Below are 17,684 nucleotides of genomic sequence, written 5' to 3'. Positions count from 1 at the left end.
GTTTTCCACAATTTCTGACATTTAACCATAGCAAAAATTCTCTGTTTTAGGTCAGTTAGGATCACCACTTTATTTTAAGAATGTGAAATGTCAAAATAATAGTAGAGAGAATGATTTATTTCAGCTTTTACTTCTTTCATCACATTCCCAGTGGGTCAGAAGTTTACATACACTCAATTAGTATTTGGTAGCATTGCCTTTAAATGGTTTAACTTGGGTCAAACATTTCGGGTAACCTTCCACAAGCTTCCCACAATATGTTGGGTGAATTTTGGCCCATTCCTCCTGACAGAGCTGGTCTAACTGAGTCAGGTTTGTAGGCCTCCTTGCTCACAAACACTTTTTCAGTTCTGCCCAAAACGTTTCTTTAGAATGGAGGTCAGGGAAGTGTGCTTGGGGCCATTGTCCATTGGGACCATTGTCCATTAACTTCCTGACTGATGTCTTGAGATGTCGCAGAAAATTGAGGTTGTGGTGGCAGCTGCAAAGAGGTATTTGGGTGTGCGAGGCTTGACATCAGAAGAGTTACAGGGTGTGTTAAGTGGTGAAGTCCCATACCTTTCAGGATGATGGCATGAGGTAGGAATAAATACATTTAATGGAGTAGGGTGGTGTTAATTTTACTTTATAATATTATAATCATTTATAATATATCATTTTGAAATTAGTGAGTGTAGTGTTCGATGGTTGGGTATTTATTTAGTACATTTGTATTTTTCAAGCAAGGTATAAGGGAGTTGTACTCCAGTCTAGTAGGTGGCGGTAATGCAACAATTTGGATGCCAACCGCCGTTAAACCTGATAGAAGAAGAATCAAACGATTTTTCTTTCCAAGTTCGCAGTCGTCTTGAAAGCTTGGAAGTCGGAGAGTTCCGACTTCCCAGATGTTTTAAAACCAGAATCATTAGGGGCCTTTTCACATTCATTATTGATCTCTTCACAGGTGGTGAGGATTCTATACCACCTACGAAATGATTAGGAGCTTCAGGATTAGAAAATGCCTTCTAACCACTGTTCTAATATGCATCGCTACCATCATTGTGTTTTATTCTGGACAGCAATCCTCCAATTCATTTGTGGATTTTATAAGAAATGCCCTTCGGCCGCTGGACGGAATCTTCTCTCCACCGCCGGACAACGACCCATGGTTTCAGAAGCGCTTCATCAGATCTATCAAACCATTTCTGACGAGAGAGAACAAGAAACTATCCAATGATACCAGAACGTGGTGGCGGGTAGGCTAAATATATTGTTTGATATATATATCATATATATATCTTAACTAATGTAACAGGTAGAGAGCTGGCCTCGACCTTGTAGTCCGAAATCCAGCGCGCTATCGCCTGTGCCCCAAAAGAATGCTCGAGCGGCAGTCGATACACTTGGTTATCCACCCAGGGTCGTTACACTACTCCCTCCTTTCAAAGAGCGCGTCTTCGTTCTAGCTTACGACTCAACGTCTTCTAGGAACGCGCTCACCGGCAAGCACACGCACTGTCGTGGATGCAAGGTCCGATCACTTCTGACGCCAGGATAATGAAACAGGCAGGGAGCAGGCCTCGAACCCTCGACCTTCTAGTCCAGCGCGCTATCGACTGTGCCCCAAAAAGCATGCTCGAGCGGCAGAGTCGAAATCCGCGTTTATAAACCCATGGTCGTTACAAAACAAAACGCTATGACAAACATTGGATAAATCAAAGCATTTCCAGCGCAAGTCCAACACGTTCTCATTCAGTAATAAGCCTAGAATCAATTAAAGTTATAGCCTATACACTGACCCTAGCAACAAATAGGACAAATAACACGATCCCACCAGAATGGCGTGTGGCGGGTAAATTATTGCTTATTCAACACTTTATTGCAATAACTTACCCCATCTCTAAAGAACAACCCCACTGAGCGCACACATCATTTAAACCTTTTTCGTTTTGATTAACATTTCGGTTGAGCTGTCAACTAAAGTGAAATCAACAAAACATTATACCATGTCATTGGATTTAAATTAAACGTTGGGTGAAGACGCAATTCCCTCACATTGATTTTATGCAAGTCCAATCAATTTTCCAGCTTGATGCAAGGTCATAGACCTATGATGTGGAAACATTTATTCAACTAGTTTTTTTCCCATCTGTCACAGTAGACTCCAATATAGATTGGCCCAGTGGTCACCAACCTTTTGAGACAAGATCAGAGTCAAAATGCATGCCGAGATCTACCGCTCTGATTTTTATTAACATGATTTAAATGTAAGCCTATGCAACAATAACCAATTAAAAACAGTACTGTGGCAATGAGTTTTGTGCAGTAAACTATAGGCTCAATACATTATCACCGCATACTGGCTTTGCTTGAATTTACCTGCCAATGAATGCATTGTTGTTCGCGACATTTAAAAAAATAAATTATTTCAAAATTTGAGGTGGACGATATGATCACACCGGTAATAGGTCTATTGTTGTATTACTTGTGAGGCACAGCTGAGTGAGCATGCATTTTAAATAATTAGCTTTTTATTTTACTGGGCTGATGGTGCCTACATCTGATAGTCCGTCTCAGCGGAGGGAGAGCGCAGCAGACTGAGGGTCCGTCACTCAACATCCCTCCGCTCTCCCTTTCTTCCACTGACACTTGACCAAAAAGAGACACCGTGTTACAGCTGATGGCGAAACTGGAGTCGCACCGCGTTATTTCTGCCTCATGCACAAATCCATGTTGTTCCTCCCATGAACAGAGAAAGTGAAATATTCATTGATATTAAAGACCTAACTTGCTAAAAATACAACGCAAGCCTATAGATGCACTTCATACTCAATCATTACTGCTGCACTGCTTGATGTAAGCGTTGGTTATAAAAGTGTTGACAGTGCTGAGTAAGAACTTAAACATGAACAGTCATAAAACACCAGCTCTTTGATGTATTCGTTGTGTCAATCTAGTCATGGTTTTGAAATATCACAGTATCAATTTTGCCGTAGCTTTCTTTTATGCCTGCTACGTTACTGCAGACTCGGTCATTTGAGCAATCTGATTCACCAGCATAGGCATAGTGCACTGAATTTCCTCTCCAGGCCCACCGGGGAGGCTGAGTTTGTACCTTCAGCACATGACATGGTAACAGTTTGCCTACCGGGGGCGCAGGGAAGCTAAATTGGCTGCACCTAACAACAACAGCCCGACACGAATAATAATAATAAAAAAATAGGAACACAAGGCTTTATCGTTGGGTATTTTACAGAAATGTTTGGAGATAGACCGGTTGGTGACCACTGGATTAGCCCATTAACGTTGGTCAATGAATGTCCCAAACGCTCACTACAACTATACATTGAAATGTCCAAACATGTTCATTATTTTCTAAAGTTAAGTATCTTGTTAATACTGTTGCATGTTTTTTTTCTCTTGTTGCTTTTAAGTTTAATTCAGAATTCACTTTTATTGGTTGGGTTTAGGCTATGTGACTGAGTGAGCCCTTCACTACAAGGACATTGTTTTAATGTTTTAATGATCCCTCTGATCTAATTATTGAATGAACTGGTGTGTCATTGTTTACAGATAACAATAAATATCCACACGTCTGTTTTTTAAGCCTCTTTAAGTGATGTAGCAAGGCCAGCTCTTTCACACGCTGCAATACATGGGTTGTCACTGACAACGCTTATTGTAGTCAACGATAACCTGTTTTTCTGGACAGAGACCATGTACAATCCAGACATAAGTCTCAGAATAGTCAGAAATGATGCATTGCAGCAGATTTAACAGCTCAGTTCCCTCTGCAGTCGCTGGGCAGGTGAACATGAAATCATTATATACAAATCACACAATATACATAATCAGATTTGGCTGGTTTGGGCTGACGTTATGATTGTCATCTGAGTTGTGCTGCTTGTCCATTGTGTATTTATTGGTGTTTCATGTGTTGGCTGGCGCAATCAAATGAAGTACCATCTTATCACCAGGAAATCCAGAATGATAGTAGCACAGCCAAATTCAGCGAGGTGGTGGAGAAGTTGTTCCAGGTCATCCCTGATGCTGACCTCCACATGGACGCGGGCCGTGAGCGCCATGGAAGCTGTGCTGTGGTGGGGAACTCTGGGAACCTCAAGGGTTCCTACTACGGAGCCCTCATAGACTCCAGTGATGTCGTCATAAGGTAGGCCAACAGAGGGTGTTGACCGAGGGCGCACTTGTCACAAAGCCTGTTTTGGCACGCGAGCTCCGTACAGGGCACACTGGGGGGATTTCCAGAAGGATTCAGACCCTTTGCTATGAAACTCAGAAACTGAGCTGCATCCTGTTTCCATTGACTTTTTTTGGGGTGTATTTTTCTTTGACCAGGTGGGCAAGTTGAGAACTAATTCTCATTTACAACTGTGACCTGGCCAAGATAAAGCAAAGCAGTGTGACACAAACAACAACACAGGGTTACACATGGAATACACAAACATACAGTAAATAACACAATAGAAAAAAAAGTCTCTACAGAGTGTGCAAATGAGGTAAGATAATAAATAGGCCATAGTGGCAAAATAATTACAATATAGCAATTAAACACTGGAGTGATAGATGTGCAGAACATGAGTGTGCAAGTAGAGATGCTGGGGTGCAAAAGAGCAAAAAAATAAATGCAGTATGGGGGTGAGGTAGTTGGATGGGCTATTTGCAGATGGGCTATGTGCAGTGATCTGTGAGTTGCTCTGACAGCCGGTGCTTAAAGTTAGTGAGGGAGATATGAGTCTCCAGTGATTAAAAAAAATACAAATTTGCTTTGGGGGTGACCAGTGAAATATACATGCTGGAGCGCGTGCTACGGGTTGGTGCTGCTATGGTGACCAGAACCGTGACCTCAATCATTCTTAAATGGAAGAAGTTTGGAACCACCAAGACTGTTCCTAGAGCTGGCTGCCTGGCCAAACTGAGGAATCGGGGGAGAAGGGTCTTGGTCAGGGAGGTGACCAAGAACCTGATGTTAACTGACAGAGCTCCAGAGTTCCTCTGGGGAGAAGGGAGAACCTTCCAGAAGGACAATGATCTCTATCTCTGCAGAACCCCACCAATCAGACCTTTATGGTAGTGGCCAGACGGAAGCCACTCCTCAGTGAAAGGCACATGATACCCTGCTTGGGAGTTTGCCAACAGGCACCTAAAGGACTCCGACCATGAGACACAAGATTCTCTGATTTGATTAAACTCTTTGTCCTGAATACCAAACGTCACGCCTGGAGGAAACCTGGCACCATCCCACGGTAAAGCGTGGTGGAAGTATGCTGTGTTATTCAGTGGCAGGGACTGGGAGACTAGTTGGGAGTGAGAGAAAAATGAACAGAGCAAAGTACAGAGAGATCTTGATGAAAACCTGCTCCAGAACACTCAGGACCTCAGACTGGGGTAACGGTTCACCTTCCAACAGGACAATGACCCTAAGCACACAGCCAAGACAACGCAGGAGTGGCTTCGGGACAAGTCATTGAGTGGCACAGCCAGAGCCCGGACCTGAACCTGATCAAACATGTCTGGAGAAACCTGAAAATTAACTGGAGGCTGTAATCTCTGCCAAAGGTGCTTCAACAAAGTACTGAGCGTCTCGTCCAAATACTTATGTAATTGTGTTATTTTTAATATAAATTTGCAACAATTTAAACCTGATTTTGCTTTGTCATTATTGGGAGTTGTGTGTAGATTTGAGGGGGGTCGGGTGCGATGATTTAATCAATTTTAGAATAAGGCTGTAACGTAACAAAATGTGGAAATAGTCAAGGGGTCTGAGTACTTTCTGTAGGCACTGTAAGATCTGGTGGAACTCCCACTAGCTAGCCCATGCCTCCACCAATCCAGCGCTTTTAGATTTGTGGGAAGTAGTGAAGGAAGTCAGGCTCCAGTAGAAAAGAACAAACCTTCCATAGCTGCATGTGACAGTAAATAACCGACCTTGGCTTTATGCCTGTACAGACAGCACACTCCAGGTAGTCCAGTAGAAAAGAACAAACCTTCCATAGCTGCATGTGACAGTAAATAACCGACCTTGGCTTTATGCCTGTACAGACAGCACACTCCAGGTAGCAGCATGCGCCATTTCAGTTTGTTTACTGACTGCCAATCACTCATAGAAGCCGAAAATAAGAAATCAACTACTTTAAAGAAAGATGGCGCTACCCGTGCCGTCGCTGTGTTTTGAATGGCGCTACCCGTGCCGTCGCTGTGTTTTGAATGGCGCTACCCGTGCCGTCGCTGTGTTTTGAGTGGCGCTACCCGTGCCGTCGCTGTGTTTTGAATGGTGCTACCCGTGCCGTCGCTGTGTTTTGAATGGCGCTACCCGTGCCGTCGCTGTGTTTTGAATGGCGCTACCCGTGCCGTCGCTGTGTTTTGAATGGCGCTACCTGTGCCGTCGCTGTGTTTTGAATGGCGCTACCCGTGCCGTCGCTGTGTTTTGAATGGCGCTACCCGTGCCGTCGCTGTGTTTTGAATGGCGCTACCCGTGCCGTCGCTGTGTTGAACGAAGAGCTTTGAAATATTGCAGTCATTGTATGGATTCCTGCTATTTACTGTGCTATCTAGAATGAACAAGGCTCCTACCTCTGGCTATGAGGAGGATGTTGGGAAACGGACCACGTACCACGTCATGTACCCAGAGAGTGCAATAGATCTGGACAAAGCCACTAGGTTCCTGTTGATCCCTTTCAAGACTCTGGACCTTCAGTGGCTGCCAGGCGCCATGACCACTGGGTCTCACATCACTTTGTGAGTAACAACTTATCGTGGACTCTTCTGATTTAGTTAAGTGTTCATCAACACCGGTCCTACAGGCCCTGGACAAACACACCTGATTCAACTCATTGAGGGCTTGATGATTAGTTGAATCAGGCGTGTTTGTCCAGGGTTACTGGAGTTGGGGAAACCCTCCTACAACATGCATTTCCCCAAGGTAACATAGCTAGCACCTCCTAGATGAAATGAAGTCGTCTTTTATTCAACAGGTCATATTTACCACTTAAACAGAAGATAAAGGCCAACAAAGATTTGGTGAGTCACCTTGTTAATTTATTGTGGTTATTATTCATGTACACAGTCAATATCTAATGCATGATCTTTTATATTGTCTCTTAGACAGTAGGTCTGCTTGTCCTTGAGGATGTGTGTAATGGGCAGAGCCATGTTTAGATACATTTTAAAACAAACAACTAAATATATGGTTAGGTGGTTTCCTAACATAGGAGGCAGTGATGTCAAATATAGTTTTTATTTATTTTGTAATTTAGCAGACACCCTTTTCCAGGGCAACTTAGTGAGTGGATACATTTTCATAATGATCCACTATGGGAATTGAACCGACAACCCCAGTGTTGCAAGCGCCATGCTCTACCAACTGAGCTACATTGGCATTGTTACTTGCCTAGGGGTGAAATTGTCATTATGAGTCAGAGCTTGAGACGGCATCGGAATGGGAGTGTACTAACTGCATCATGGCATCCCATGTCTGACACTATTGAGACGGCATCAGAATGGGAGTGTACTAACTGCATCATGGCATCCCATGTCTGACACTATTGAGACGGCATCAGAATGGGAGTGTACTAACTGCATCATGGCATCCAATCTCTGACACTATTGAGACGGCATCAGAATGGGAGTGTACTAACTGCATCATGGCATCCAATCTCTGACACTATTGAGACGGCATCGGAATGGGAGTGTACTAACTGCATCATGGCATCCCATCTCTGACACTATTGAGACGGCATCAGAATGGGAGTGTACTAACTGCATCATGGCATCCAATCTCTGACACTATTGAGACGGCATCAGAATGGGAGTGTACTAACTGCATCATGGCATCCAATCTCTGACACTATTGAGACGGCATCGGAATGGGAGTGTACTAACTGCATCATGGCATCCCATCTCTGACACTATTGAGACGGCATCGGAATGGGAGTGTACTAACTGCATCATGGCATCCCATCTCTGACTCTATTGAGACGGCATCGGAATGGGAGTGTACTAACTGCATCATGGCATCCCATCTCTGACTCTATTGAGACGGCATCGGAATGGGAGTGTACTAACTGCATCATGGCATCCCATCTGACACTATTGAGACGGCATCGGAATGGGAGTGTACTAACTGCATCATGGCATCCCATCTCTGACACTATTGAGACGGCATCGGAATGGGAGTGTACTAACTGCATCATGGCATCCCATCTCTGACACTATTGAGACGGCATCGGAATGGGAGTGTACTAACTGCATCATGGCATCCCATCTCTGACACTATTGAGACGGCATCGGAATGGGAGTGTACTAACTGCATCATGGCATCCCATCTCTGACTCTATTGAGACGGCATCGGAATGGGAGTGTACTAACTGCATCATGGCATCCCATCTCTGACACTATTGAGACGGCATCGGAATGGTAGTGTACTAACTGCATCATGGCATCCCATCTCTGACACTATTGAGACGGCATCGGAATGGGAGTGTACTAACTGCATCATGGCATCCCATCTCTGACACTATCAATCTAACAAAGTGACTTCTCAAATTTGATGCATCACAATTGAAATGCCTTTTTCTATTTTAAATCAGGTTGATAGACATGTAATGTGCAGTATATTCCATGCAGGTATTGGTTCTGAATCCTGTGTTTATGAAATATGTTCATGAAACCTGGCTTGACTATAAGGGCAAATACCCCTCTACTGGATTCATGGCTTTGATATTATCCCTACACATCTGTGACAAGGTAAGACCTCTAGAGATCTACAGACACAACAACACCTCATGGCAAAACGTGGAAGAGACTCACGCAAACGCACAGTAGTGGATTTTATATTGTACATTTGTAATATTAGTGTTTTGTGTTGAATTATATTTTATTTATGATGTAGGCTTTTGCGACATGATTGTTTGGACCCCAGGAAGAGTAGCTCATGCCCTGACAGGAACAAATGTGGATCCTAATAAATACTAAATATCAACATGTTCTGCTAGGAATGTGGATAGGCATGTACTTCCTCAGCAAGACACACTGTATACTAGGGAAAGGGGAATACCCAGTCAGTTGTCCAACTGAAATGTGTCTTTCGCTTTTATCCCAACCCCTCTGAATCAGAGAGGATAGAGGTGTGGGGGGATGCCTTAATCGTCATCCACGTCTTCAGCGCCCGGGGAACAGTGGGTTAACTGCCTTGTTCAGGAGCAGAATGACACATTTTTACCTTGTCAGCTCAGGGATTTGATCCAACAACCTTCCGGTTACTGGCCCAATGCTTCCGGTTACTGGCCCAATGCACTAGGCTACCTGCCGCCCCACTACACACATTACACACTGTGTACTACACATGATTGCATGGCAGGAAACCAACCCTGACACCTAATGGATTGGCATAGTTTTGACAATCTCTGGTATCGTCACATTACTGGCCCAAATCATGGAGGCTGCATACACAATATATCCCATTGCCATAAACAAAACCTTTTGGTTAACATTATGAAACTCTCTAAACATGTGTTTCCATTGCAGGTGAATGTGTATGGATTTGGGAAAGACAAAGATGGGAACTGGCACCACTACTGGGAAACCTTAGTCGATACAAATCTCCGAACTGGACTACATGATGGCAACTACGAGTACAATGTCACCATGAGGCTGTCGGAAATACACAAACTACGGCTCTTTAAGGGATTTAGTTTATAATTCATGACGGTACAGCTGTATAGACACTATAAAGAGCTTTTTATTAAAGCGGATTCATCAAATAGGTGTTAGCCTATTGTCTACATTGCACAGCGTTTACATACTCAAATACCTTCTCCTTTTATCTGCACTACCGTTTTTGGTTTTGTGTGAACTTGAACAATTTGGGGCCAAACTTATGAACTTTGGCTTAGACCATGGTTTAATCTTTGGTCTAAAATGGCTAGCTGCTAGCTCTTCTCATAGGCCAACCTGGTAAATTAGCCACAATGCTGAGGACGGGCAGCAGATGATTGTATCCAGTAACAAATTCCGTCTCGGCCAGTTTAAAATTGTCATGACCCAATGCTTTTTTTTCCCACTAATGCATCCTTAACAGAAGTCCACAGACACGTTCTGATACTCAAATTAACTGCATCACATGCAAAAATCTGTCTGGACGATTACCTCAGTGTAAGATGCCTAGTTCCTGACAATATTCACCACCTGTGATGGAAGTATGAATCTCCCGTGTTATCATTTTTCTGTTTCAACATGTGAATTTACATTCATTGTGTTATTGTTAAGGAAACTACAGCCATCACCTTAAAAATGAAGCCTCGGAATGAATTTCATAAAGCGCTAGGCCTATGACTTCAGCCTTCACCAACACTGCTACTAGGGCCTAATAATATCTCAGCATATGATGCTGCATGGATGTGTACACTAGCCTACAAGTACGTTAGGGCTGCAATGTTTTTATAATCTATATCTAGCCTACCTGGTTTAACAGTGTAAATTGACTGGTCTGGCTACGTTCACCAAGTGTCCAGTAAAGTGAAGCTACACCAGAAATCCGTTGAGGTGAAGCCAAGCCTCCTCATGGCTTCACTACTTATGAAGCCCATTCAGTAAGCGACTGACTGACTGCTCTCCTATTCTCTAACACATGCTATTGAATGACTGGCTTAGCCTATATAGACGTTCAGATCGACAAAGCCATCTTCATTGTCATGGACATAATATTTGCTGGGCTAGCGTATATCAACACGATAGCCTATAGTCGGTTTAAATAGCTATTTAAAGCAAAATTATGTCCAAAATGGTGTTGATATAGGCAAGCCTAGCCTAGGTTGAATGTTACACATATTCACACCAGATAGTGTCCTCCTAGCTATAACCTATTGCATATGGGACTTTAGTTTAGCCTACATTTGAAATATTTATTAGGCCTACACTAATTCTAGTTCTATTGTGAATCGAAGAGGAAGAAACAGGTAGTAAAGGAACATTTTTTAAAGGAGCTTGGAGTCCCTCTGACTGAAAGGCTATAGGATAGGCCAAAAAATCTGACAAATATTAGTCACTACACTGAATAGCCAGCAGCATACCACCCTGCATACCACTGCTGGCTTGCTTCTGAAGCTAAGCAGGGTTGGTACTGGTCAGTTCCTGGATGGGAGATCAAATGCTGCTGGAAGTGGTGTTGGAGAGGCCAGTAGTAGGAGGCACTCTTTCCTCTGGTCTAAAAAAATATCCCAACGCCCCAGGGAAGTGATTGGGGACACTGCCCTGTGTAGGGTGGCGTCTTTTGGATGGGACGTTAAATGGGTGTCCTGACTCTCTGAGGTCATTAAAGATCCCATGGCACTTATCGTAAGAGTAGGGGTGTCAAGCCCGGTGTCCTGGCTAAATTCCCAATCTGGCCCTCAAACCATCACGGTCACTTAATAGTCCCCAGTTTACAATTGGCTCATTCATCCCCCTCCTCTCCCCTGTAACTATTCCCCAGGTTGTTGATGCAAATGAGAACGTGTTCTCAGTCAACTTACCTGGTAAAATAAAGAATTACATTTTTTTTTTTTAAATATAGGTGAAATGACATGTGTACACTTAATTGTATAAGGTTTTTATATGCATTTTCATCATTGGCTACTTCGTCACATTTGCTCTATTTCCCTCGAGGACCAGCAGTGGAGGATTTGCTCCTTAAAAATAATATTGCTCCAAATGGGATTCAAACTCACAGCCACTATTAATTTTTTACCTGTATTTAACTAGGCAAGAACAAATTCTTATTTTCAATGACGGCCACTGTGTTCTTGGGGACCTTCAATTCTGCCGAAAAAATGTTGGCACCCTTCCCCAGATCTGTGCCTTGGCACAATCCTGTCTCGGAGCTCTACAGACAATTCCTTTGACCTCATGGCTTGATTTTTAAAAACCTTTTTTTCCCCCTGACATGCACTGTCAACTGAGACCCTTTTATATGCTGCTAAATGACTTAAATGTAAATGTAAATGTATATAGATCGGTGTGTGTGTCCAATCAATTGAATTTACCACAGTTGGACTCCTAAGTTATTGATCATCCTTGATGTTTCTATGGAAACAGGATGCAACTGAGCTAAATTGAGTCTCATAGCAAAGGGTGTAAATACTTGTATTTCTGTTTTTATTTTTATGTTTGCAAAAAAATTCTAAACCTGTTTTCACTTTGGTTTATTTAATCCATTTTAGAATAAAAGTGTTACAAAATATGTTAAAAGCCAAGGGGTCTGAATGCACTGCATATATTAGTTTATTTAGAGGAGACAAACTAAGATGTATACACAACATACACCCCGACACAATGTACAGTGCCTTGCGAAAGTATTCGGCCCCCTTGAACTTTGCGACCTTTTGCCACATTTCAGGCTTCAAACTTAGATATAAAACTGTATTTTTTTTGTGACGAATCAACAACAAGTGGGACACAATCATGAAGTGGAACGACATTTATTAGATATTTCAAACTTTTTTAACAAATCAAAAACGGAAAAATTGGGCGTGCAAAATTATTCAGCCCCTTTACTTTCAGTGCAGCAAACTCTCTCCAGAAGTTCAGTGAGGATCTCTGAATGATCCAATGTTGACCTAAATGACTAATGATGATAAATACAATCCACCTGTGTGTAATCAAGTCTCCGTATAAATGCACCTGCACTGTGATAGTCTCAGAGGTCCGTTAAAAGCGCGGAGAGCATCATGAAGAACAAGGAACACACCAGGCAGGTCCGAGATACTGTTGTGAAGAAGTTTAAAGCCGGATTTGGATACAAAAAGATTTCCCAAGCTTTAAACATCCTAAGGAGCACTGTGTAAGCGATAATATTGAAATGGAAGGAGTATCAGACCACTGCAAATCTACCAAGACCTGGCCGTCCCTCTAAACTTTCAGCTCATACAAGGAGAAGACTGATCAGAGATGCAGCCAAGAGGACCATGATCACTCTGGATGAACTGCAGAGATCTACAGCTGAGGTGGGAGACTCTGTCCATAGGACAACAATCAGTCGTATATTGCACAAATCTGGCCTTTATGGAAGAGTGGCAAGAAGAAAGCCATTTCTTAAAGATATCCATAAAAAGTGTCGTTTAAAGTTTGCCACAAGCCACCTGGGAGACACACCAAACATGTGGAAGAAGGTGCTCTGGTCAGATGAAACCAAAATTGAACTTTTTGGCAACAATGCAAAACGTTATGTTTGGCGTAAAAGCAACACAGCTCATCACCCTGAACACCTCATACCCACTGTCAAACATGGTGGTGGCAGCATCATGGTTTGGGCCTGCTTTTCTTCAGCAGGGACAGGGAAGATGGTTAAAATTGATGGGAAGATGGATGGAGCCAAATACAGGACCATTCTGGAAGAAAACCTGATGGAGTCTGCAAAAGACCTGAGACTGGGGCGGAGATTTGTCTTCCAACAAGACAATGATCCAAAACATAAAGCAAAATCTACAATGGAATGGTTCAAAAATAGACATATCCAGGTGTTAGAATGGCCAAGTCAAAGTCCAGACCTGAATCCAATCGAGAATCTGTGGAAAGAACTGAAAACTGCTGTTCACAAATGCTCTCCATCCAACCTCACTGAGCTCGAGCTGTTTTGCAAGGAGGAATGGGAAAACATTTCAGTCTCTCAATGTGCAAAACTGATAGAGACATACCCCAAGCGACTTACAGCTGTAATCGCAGCAAAAGGTGGCGCTACAAAGTATTAACTTAAGGGGGCTGAATAATTTTGCACGCCCAATTTTTCAGTTTTTGATTTGTTAAAAAAGTTTGAAATATCCAATAAATGTCGTTCCACTTCATGATTGTGTCCCACTTGTTGATTCTTCACAAAAAAATACAGTTTTATATCTTTGTTTGAAGCCTGAAATGTGGCAAAAGGTCGCAAAGTTCAAAGGGGCCGAATACTTTCGTAAGGCACTGTATGTTGTAGGAAGATGCACAATTTATGGGAGACAATTTCATTCAGAAGTTCATAATCTGGAATTATTGCACATCAATAGGAGAATGTCATTGATGCTTCTGTAAATATTGGGGTATCTAAGAACATGGATAATCAGTTTTTAGCGCCAACAGCGCCAAAAATATATATATATCATATTTGGTTTTAATGTTTAATGTGTAGCTAATGTATTGAATATATGGTTTACTGGATGTGCAGTGTTTAACTTTCTATAACATTTTTGGTAACATGAACACATTTCTGTGCCAATGTAACAGTACAACTTTAGTCCGCCCCCACCCGGGCTCGAACCAGGGACCCTCTACACACATCAACAACTGACACCCACGAAGCATCGTTACCCATCTCTCCACGAAAGCCACGGCCCTTGCAGAGCAAGGGGAACCCCTACTTCAAGGTCTCAGCAAGTGATGTCACCGATTGAAACGCTATTAGCGCGCACCACCGTTAACTCGCTAGCCTTTTCACATCCGCTACACCAACAGGTAACATACTAGGAGCTACTTTAGAGTTACTATGTACGATGTGCATACCGTCTATTTCTGTTCGAACGGAGACTGGTATCTGAAGAAATGTTGTCTAAGGCAAGGAGAAAAACATGTTAATAGCTACTGAAGAAAAAACACTGCAACAGCTCGAGTTTAGTCTTCTCATCCCTGTTTTTTGTGTCATTTTGTCAAGGCATATGATTAATGCGTTAGACGACACATAGAAAAAAGGGTTATTTGGCTTTCCCCATAGGAGAACCCTTTTGGCTATCCCTACATTTAACAAAATACAATGTTGCTGTTTGGTTTATATGGAATTTGAAATTCTTTTTTAACTTTGACACTTAAGTATATTTAAAAACGAATACTTCTAGACTTTTACTCGTAGTATTTTGCTGGATCAATTTTACTTGAGTCATTTTCTATTAAGGTATCTTTACTTTGAGAGTGAGAGACTCTCCCCTATTTGACATTGATAACACCATCACTGTGAAACTATCCCCTGCACTAATAATGATAAACTCAGCCCTGTCGGTCATTACCCCGGTCAATAACCAACTAGCTGTTCATTGCCTAACTTTTGTTAACCCCTAAAAAGGACAACTGGGTTTTTTCTAGAAAGTAAAGCTTATGGAAGCACTTTGCTAAATATAACACGTTTACATGCGTTTCCTGTTGTTTCAAATTGTCGTTTTTAGCTGCTCTGCAGTGATACACATTATTGTAGAAATCAAACACAGATTCAACCACAAAGACCAGGGAGGTTTTCCAATGCCTTGCAAAGAAAGGCACCTAAAAATGTAAAAACCGCTGACTTTCAATATCCCTTTGAGCATGGTGAAGTTATTAATAACACTGTGAATGGTGAATCAATACACCCAGTATTTACAAAGATACAGGACTCATTTGCTGCAGAGGAAGGAAATTGCTCAGGGATTTCCCTGGGAAGCCAATGGTGACTTTAAAACAGTTGCATATTTTAATGGCTGTGATAGGAGAACACTGAGGATTGATCAACAACATTGTAGTTACTCCACAATACTAACCTACATGACAGGGTGAAAAGAAGGAAGCCTTCACAGAATAGAAATATTCCCAAACATCCAGGGTGTCACGAGCTCCTCTGAAGTTGTCTCCTCTGCCTGTTGGGGCGGAGCTCGGCCTACTCGCCGCCACCGATCCCTTTCCCTTTTTCTGTTGGTTTTGTCTTATTAGTTGTACCTGTGTCTAATTGTGTTTTTCTGATGTGCTTCCTTATTTAAGGCTAGTGACCAACGTGTTGTTGTTGTTGGGTGTGTTCGTGCTCCAGACCGTGTGCCCTGTGTTTTGGGTTGGTCAGTATTTTTCGTGCCCTGTGTTTTGGCCATTGGATTTTGTTGCCATATTAAAGTGCACTTTTCCCTGTGAAACTCTCTGCTCTCTGCGCCTGATTCTTATCTCACACACTCAGTCCCACGTGACACAGGGCTTGACATTAACCTGTTTATCCACTTGTCCTTTGGATAGGGAAGTGACTGAAAATATTGTGGCATACGATATCAGAAACCACTTTACAAATTAAGGTGCATTATTATTCCCACAATATTATTGCAGAGAATCAGATCCATTATGCTCCCCTCTGCCTATTGGCGACTCATCTCATTCAAGCCTGTCTCAAAATACAACACTGACCCTTTAAGACAATAAAAAGCCCTTTTACCTGAATAGCTTTTCAAATATGTCTCGAAAAGCATGTTTTATGCTCTTGTAGGAAACATTCACTCCCCCATTTGCTGACTACAAATGATCTATAACTGGGCTAATAACTCACTAACTAGCAAAGGATATAAACTAAATGTGCACACTTGGATACATGCAGTTCTCCCTTTGATCTCAAAACAAGCACATTTACTCAAGACCGATCATGCTGGAAATACAGTCCATTTCAAATTAAATGGCACAGATCCATATATGGAAATGGTCTATTTGCATATAGGCCTACTGCAGCTCTTTTTGGTATGCTGCACTGGTCTGTGTAGTCTGTCTAGTGTACTGGCTGAGTCATGCACAATAGTAGTCTGAAGCGCTCTGCCTACAACATTTCTTGCAAAGCTCTTCTTGTTTAGGTATGTTGCGTTGAAAGTGGCTAATGCTGCTGTTGATTCGATCACAATTGCCAAAGTAAAGGGAAACATTGATCGTGTTAACTAAAGGAAACCTCTCGAAAGTGAATGAAGTTCAATCTCGTGCTTCTTTCCGTGGGCTGATATTTCTTCTGCAGTCTCAGGCTATTGCGCAGGCACTCAGTTTACAGGGAATACTGCTGAGTACCACTCTAAACATTTTCAAGCATGGTGGTTGCTGCAACATGTTATAGGTATGCTTGTCATTGGCAAGGACTAGGGAGTTTTTTTTAGGGTAAAAAATAGTAACGGAATGGAGCTAAGCACAGGCAAAATCCTAGAGGAAAACCTGGTTCAGTCTGCTTTCCACCAGACACTGGGAGACAAATTCAACTTTCAGCAGGACAATGACCTCAAATACAAGGCCAAATTTCCACAGGAGTTGTTTACCAAGATGACATTGAATGTTCCTGAGTGGCTTATTTACATTTTTGGCATGAATATCTATGACAAGACTTGAAAATGGCTGTCTAGCAATGATCAACAACCAACTTGACAGAGTTTGAAGAATAATGGGCAGATATTGAAAAATCCAGTATTTTGTTTAAATCGTTGACCAAAAAATGACAACTAAGTCCATTCGAGACAGTATGCACATTCGTGAGGCTAGCATCTCCCTTGAACACAGGTGGTGGATGTCAACACCCCTCATCAAATATTTTAAAAAGTGTTCAAATAACAATATGTAACCACCAATCCAAAGAGGGGAATAGGCGTGAGCTTGACAGCCCGCCGTTCCGCTCTGCGGACAATGAATCCCATTGTTAGGGCGAAAACACAAGTACCTTGTCATTATATCCAGTATCTCTACACACACACACACACACACACACACAGTGGAACACATGCGGATGAAAGTTGGGGGAAGGGATTTTTCACGTGGGCGTAGGATCTCGACTGTAGTTTGAGTTGATTGATTCTAGCAGATAAGTTATGGAGAATGTATATCATTAACACATTTCTTACTTAAAGTACATTACATGGAGCTTCACCAGAGACTGAAGAGGAAGTGAGACACCCCACTCGCTATTTTTGTTCTGGTTCAAGGAAAGTCAATTA

At 42.4% G+C, this 17,684-nt stretch overlaps 1 protein-coding gene across 2 annotated transcripts; it reads left to right on the top strand.

The window, feature by feature from the left end:
* Positions 1–833: 833 nt before the first annotated feature.
* Positions 834–15,872, top strand: LOC135537713 (CMP-N-acetylneuraminate-beta-galactosamide-alpha-2,3-sialyltransferase 1-like). Of its 2 annotated transcripts, XM_064963745.1 has the most exons (7): positions 834–1,235; positions 3,957–4,150; positions 6,553–6,735; positions 6,972–7,017; positions 8,623–8,742; positions 9,523–9,705; positions 14,233–15,872. In XM_064963745.1, exons 1-6 carry the CDS (start codon positions 972–974, stop codon positions 9,694–9,696), a joined length of 981 nt encoding a protein of 326 aa, XP_064819817.1. In that variant the 5' UTR covers positions 834–971; the 3' UTR covers positions 9,697–9,705; positions 14,233–15,872. The 2 variants fall into 2 exon arrangements, with proteins under 2 accessions (XP_064819817.1, XP_064819816.1); XM_064963744.1 differs by lacking the exon at positions 14,233–15,872 and having other exon boundaries at positions 9,523–12,222.
* Positions 15,873–17,684: the final 1,812 nt, after the last annotated feature.

Source organism: Oncorhynchus masou, unplaced genomic scaffold (assembly GCF_036934945.1).
Source record: "Oncorhynchus masou masou isolate Uvic2021 unplaced genomic scaffold, UVic_Omas_1.1 unplaced_scaffold_824, whole genome shotgun sequence".
Taxonomy (NCBI): Eukaryota; Metazoa; Chordata; class Actinopteri; order Salmoniformes; family Salmonidae; genus Oncorhynchus; species Oncorhynchus masou.
This window is presented reverse-complemented; position numbering and strand designations above follow the sequence as displayed.

What these genes read in the sequence shown, in the direction of transcription:
- LOC135537713 (XM_064963745.1), top strand. Translation starts at nt 972, where the DNA reads ATGATTAGGAGCTTCAGGATTAGAAAATGCCTTCTAACCACTGTTCTA. An exon ending in ACTGGGTCTCACATCACTTT is followed by an intron (nt 6,736 to 6,971) that starts GTGAGTAACAAC and finishes TTTATTCAACAG; the next exon opens with GTCATATTTACCACTTAAAC. An exon ending in CCCTACACATCTGTGACAAG is followed by an intron (nt 8,743 to 9,522) that starts GTAAGACCTCTA and finishes TTTCCATTGCAG; the next exon opens with GTGAATGTGTATGGATTTGG.